At 40.5% G+C, this 5,676-nt stretch overlaps 1 protein-coding gene across 1 annotated transcript in view; it reads left to right on the top strand.

The window, feature by feature from the left end:
- Positions 1-4,636, top strand: part of CTSC (cathepsin C) — a 42,952-nt gene extending 38,316 nt beyond the window's left edge. The window contains exons 12-14 of the mRNA XM_010004416.1: positions 143-258; positions 3,157-3,288; positions 4,003-4,636. Of these exons, the coding sequence (XP_010002718.1) occupies positions 143-258; positions 3,157-3,288; positions 4,003-4,505 (751 nt within the window). The 3' untranslated portion in view covers positions 4,506-4,636. The remainder of the gene's footprint in view (positions 1-142; positions 259-3,156; positions 3,289-4,002) is intronic.
- The last annotated feature ends 1,040 nt before the right edge of the window (positions 4,637-5,676 follow it).

The following is a 5,676-nucleotide window of genomic DNA, read 5'->3' as shown; positions in this document are numbered from 1 at the left end:
CAATTTAGATGGAGACTGTTTCAAATTGTTTAGTGTGAAGTAAGTGCAACTTGTAGAAGCCAGAAGATGACAACTGAGCTCCGTGTGACTGTTTCTTCACCTAGAGTGTGTGTGTATTACTGAAGCATTTTCTCCTCTTTAGACCAAAGCCTGCACCTCTGACACCCGACTTACTCAAAAAAGTTTCAAGCTTGCCAGAGTCTTGGGACTGGAGAAATGTGAATGGTGTCAATTATGTCAGCCCTGTTCGGAATCAAGGTAAAAAAAATCCCCAAGAATCTAAACTCGGAATAAAATGCTTTAGAGTTCCTTTGTAATTTGCTGTTAACAAGAAAGTTTTTTCTAGTGTCTTGCAGTTGACAGATTGAACCTTTACTATGAATAACCTGTGGGAACTGGGCAGAGCCCTGACTGAAAATATTCTCAAAACAGAAGGTAGTGTTGGTTTATCCAAACAGCACTCACTCTTTGCTGGAGTGAAAACCAATTACCACAGTGCCCTGCATAAAACAGCTGTCAGCTTTGGTCCAAACAGTCGCAGTCATGTCTGCATGATGACAAAGCTGATGTCCATTTAAATTCCTTTTCTCATTCCTGAGTTTCAGTCACTATGAAAATTGTGGACAATATATAATACTTGCAAAAGCAGTGTTTTTATTTGCCTCTGTGAATAGGATGTGTTTACTTCAAAGCAGACTTAAAAGAATGTCATTTTGGTATATATTGATTTTTATAGGGGGTGCTTTTATAGCACTGTGTGTGAGATACCTGGATTAGATAGTTATATACTGAAGACCAGGAGTGGACTTGGTTAATACATCCCTTCCCTGCTACACCAGTTTCCAAATAAATGTGTCTGCTGGTAGCATCTGGTTTCAGATGCTTTGAGGGAAAGGAAATGTAACATTGGCATGGTGGAGAGGCGATCACTTAAATCACTGGTCCCTCATTTATGGTTTAAGTTTTGCCAAATTCAGCCACTGGGACTCCTGGTAGCAGAAGCAGCATAGGGACACTTAATGGGAGTGCTAGCTCAGAAGCTGACATAATGTGTCATGGAAAGATGGAAGCAGGAAACAATACAGTGCTATGCAGATGTGAGTCCTAGACTTTCTCCTGGTGTGAACTGTGAATATTCCAAGGGCTCTTTTACCTTCCAAACAGTCGGACACTCAGACCCAAACTTACCCTTTCTCCATTGTGGTGGTTTGAAGTTTCTCTAAGTGAGACCTAGTCTTGTTTCCAATGATAAAGCTACCTACACATTTCCTGTAATCTGAGGATCCATGAAAACTTTAGATTTTGGGGAATCAAAAATTGTAAAAAAAACCCCCACAAACACAAAACCTCTAAAAGATGACCTTGAGCACAACAGTGCTAACATACAGATTGTGTTTCTTATGGTAGCTTGTATGATTTTCTGAGGCAGTAGATATCAGTGCTTTGTTAAAATGATGGTAGTAGAAAGTCTTAGTTGTATAATGAAGAGTTAGATGACTAATTAGAAAATGCCACGTGGGAGAAGGCTGCAAGCAGGAAGTTGCCTGACACAGGCAGAGAGAATGAATTACAAGATCATGGCTTCCTAGATCTCATGTGCTTCTGGAGTCACTGCTCTTTATCTAAGGAGAAAAAAAATAGTGTCTGAAGTGGACAAGAATCAAAAGGGAAATGTGTGTTCCATGTAGAATACCATGAGACATGGCAGGGTTCATGCAGCTGCAGTTGTCTTGGACTGTAATGTTTACAGTGTGAAAGGCTGTACTGAAGTCCACCTACAGGGAACATCCACAGCCTTTCCCTCATTCACCAAGTGGGTTACCTTGTCAGAAGGGGATCATAGTAAAGTGATGTGGCTGAAGATTTAATTGAGTCTCTAAGAGAATTTGTGGAAAGTCTCACAAAAGGAGCTACTCTTGCAGCTGTGTTGGCTCTCTGCTGATACATTGTGGGCCTTACAAATACCACTGTGGTAGCTGGAGAGAAATTTAATAACCACCCCATCAGACTTCAGAATGAAATGGTTATGGTAATTGCATTTTTTACATTTTAGCACACAAAATGCAACAAACTGTGCTGTGGAGTGGCCCATCCTGGATGCTGTGAACCTACAGTGAGTGGGAGGCACCTTTCACTGCTTCAGTTTGCCCTGCTGGGCAAAGAACATTCATGTTTAGGCTGATTTTGCCCCTTTTCTTCAGAGATACATCTAACTGAGTGAAGGTGCAATTTTGTAATAGCTGTGCTTTTATACACCTACACAGTTCAGGAGAAAGTATTTTGTTTTGTTCCTCAAGCCTCCCTCCTTTTCATAGCTCTGCAACATTTGAATTTCTTCTGCAGGAAACAAGAGGAAATTGGGCACCTTGGTGACAATCAGTAGATAAAATAGGACTTCATCCGAGTAATTGTCCTGCCCTGTGATGCCTGTCTTTCCACTTGTAAAGGTTTTTAATGTGGTTCAGGAAGTTCCTAGGGAGTGAAGAGGCCTAAAACTACAAACTCTACTAAATTTTGATAAAAAAATAAGGAGACTTAACTCTCTGCGAGGAAACAGAAGGAAAATTATGGTGCCTCTGAAAACCCAGCATAAAAATTTCACTATGTGGGAAGGGGAGCTGGGATGAATCCACTAGACTCTCGAATCAGTTATTTTAGGGGTAGCTTTAGAGGTGGAATATTTTTTCAGCTAGAAATTGCAGTATTATATCCACTGATAGGTTGAAATAATCTAAACCAATATTGTCAGTATTCACTTAAAATAGTTAATTGTCTGTTTGGATATGTGCTCCATAAAGGGTTATATTCTGAGGCAGCAGGTAATGAGCCTTCTCAGTCCCGCTAATGTCCCTGAAGATTCATTCTGAAACACTCTTCAGTGTTTTACAGTCATATCACTGAAGAGCAATATATTTTCTCTTACTCTTGAATAAGTTCAAGTGTTCCTTCAAAAGGTGTTAGAACTGTTTTTTTGAATTGTATGCTTAAAAGTTAAATGTATATTCAAAGTTTTTGCTTTATCAATGTTTAAGTTCTAATTGCTGTCTGGTAGGTTTTTCACTCTTTTCAGTGGACTCTAGCAATAGTTGTACTTGAATGCAGGTGACTTGCCTTGTTTATGTTGCTGACTGCTCTTTGTGGTTTCTTTCTCTTCAGGCCCATGTGGCAGTTGTTACTCATTTGCCTCCATGGGTATGCTGGAAGCAAGAATACGTATCCTCACAAACAACACTCAGAAACCAATCTTTAGTACCCAGCAGGTTGTGTCTTGCAGCCAGTATTCTCAGGGTAAGTACACTGGTGTGCACAGAGATAACTTTCAGTAATGACAATGCTGCAGAAGGAGATTGTATATTAAAAACTTCTGTGCCTTCCCTATCACCCACAATTTAGTGTTGTTTTTTTTCATAAACTATCTGGCAGGCTATAATTTATAGTGCTAGTTTTTTAAAAAATAATTCAGAGTTGTCAGCCCACCTTACTGAAGAGGCTGAATTGAACCAAGAGTAGGTGACCTCCTGCTCAGGATGTTACTGGATTTTATACCTGGGAGACAAGGGATATCTAAGGAGTAGGGCTAAAAGTACAGCTGAATTGTAATGCATGCCTAGAAAGAGTGGAACCTAGTATCCTACCAAAAGCATATTCAGAGGGAGAAGGAGCATACAGGGAGGTGGAGATAAGCAAAAACGAGTCAAGATTTCCAAAGGACAGTACCCGTGTTAGGACAGGTCTTTTTGCTGCATGTAAGTAGCTGCTCTTCCTGATGGGGAGTGTCAGGAGTAGTCCATATGTTAGTGTTCCCAGTATCGCTTCCACAAGTATTAGTTCTGTCTCATGTGTTCCAGAAAGCTGGCTGTAGTTAACTGGAATATTAGTATTATTTGGGTCACTGCAGTTTGTATTCAATACTGTATCTAAAAGTCTTCCAAAAGATTTGAGTAGGAGGGTCTCCCACTTCAAATAACTCTCCAAGGGATTAAGTAGATATCTTTTGTTTAGGTTGTGATGGTGGCTTCCCATACCTCATTGCTGGCAAGTATGTCCAAGACTTTGGTGTGGTGGAAGAGGACTGCTTCCCTTACACAGCCCAAGATTCTCCCTGCACTTTCAAGCGCAGCTGTTACCACTACTACACTTCTGAGTACCATTATGTTGGTGGTTTCTATGGAGGCTGCAATGAAGCCCTAATGAAGCTGGAGCTTGTTCAGCATGGGCCAATGGCTGTTGCCTTTGAGGTTTATAATGATTTCATGCTCTATAAAGAGGGAATCTATCATCATACTGGGCTGCAGGATGACTTTAATCCTTTTGAATTGACCAATCATGCTGTCTTGCTGGTGGGCTATGGTACAGACCCAAACAGTGGTGAGAAGTTCTGGATTGTGAAGAACAGCTGGGGCACCTCTTGGGGAGAAGATGGTTACTTCAGAATCCGCCGTGGCAGCGATGAGTGTGCAATTGAAAGCATTGCAGTGGCTGCAACTCCTATTCCAAAATTATAAATGCTGAGCTCTTCACCCAGTGCTTGGTCCCCAGCCCTGAGAACATACTGATTGTTAGAGACTGCAGTTAAAATCTGTCCCCTCACTTCGACAGGGGAGCTGTAATGAAATTTTCCATAACAGAGCAAACAGTTTTTATAGGTGAGAGCATGAACACTGTGAGCTCTGCTCCGTGCACTGAAGGTTTTCTCTTGAGTCTCACAGTAGATCACCTACAGTGCAATGGCTGTTTTAGTACCATGGTGATAGTTATTTGTCACTGGATATACATCTTCAGTCACCAGTTCTGTTTTCTACTGTGGACAATCTTCAGATCTCAGGGGGAAGCATCTGCTATGATAATCTGTAACTACTCAGAAAGGACACTGTAGTGCCTTACTTCTCAGAAATCAGGAACTTTAGAATGGAAGTGTTTACTGGGGAGGTGATGGGCGATTACACTGATTAAAAGGAAATTTTAAAGCTCTGTGTCCTGCAAAAAACGCATGTTAAACTCTTATGACAATAAAAACATGCTCCATTTCAGGCTGTTACTCAATGTTTGAGATCTGGATTTTATTGCTGTGCTTTGCAATTGATGATCTCAGAGTTCAATAAAAATTATCCCACTCCCACACACAAGAAGTTTGTATTTGTGGAAGTAGTTGGTTCTTCATTTCAATAACAAATCTGAGTTTTAAACTTCCTGTCAAGAACTTTAGCAGGGTCTAAACTGGTAAGAAAGGAGGATGAGAAGAAGAATTAGGGACCATCTACTGAGGCCAAGATTCTCACAGCAGCCTCAGGCAAGGTTGTCCAGGAGTCTAGTAGTCTTTCATTTGAATGTGGGGCAATTCATTGAGTAAATTGGCTAATTTCTCAGTAACCCTGCTTAAGTCTCTCTGTTAATCTGTTGTGCTCTGGCTTTCAAATAGACAAGGTAGAAGAACAGAGTTGAGACAAGGTTTGCAATACTTGGAATTAACCAGTTCTTTGTAGATGAAACTGAGCTGCAACACAGTAGTTGGTCTTTGCTGTTCTTCATGTGAAGAAATAAGTGACTTAGAATCAAGTCCCACTTTCATGGGTAGAAGATTATTTCTTTGGTTATAATATGTAACCAATGTACTTAGTGTTTTTATGTATAAAATAAAATCTTAGGGATTTTTTTCTAGGAGGTGGAGAAATGGGT

This window comes from Chaetura pelagica, unplaced genomic scaffold (genome assembly GCF_000747805.2).
Source record: "Chaetura pelagica isolate M959 unplaced genomic scaffold, ChaPel_1.0 scaffold59, whole genome shotgun sequence".
Taxonomy (NCBI): Eukaryota; Metazoa; Chordata; class Aves; order Apodiformes; family Apodidae; genus Chaetura; species Chaetura pelagica.
This window is presented reverse-complemented; position numbering and strand designations above follow the sequence as displayed.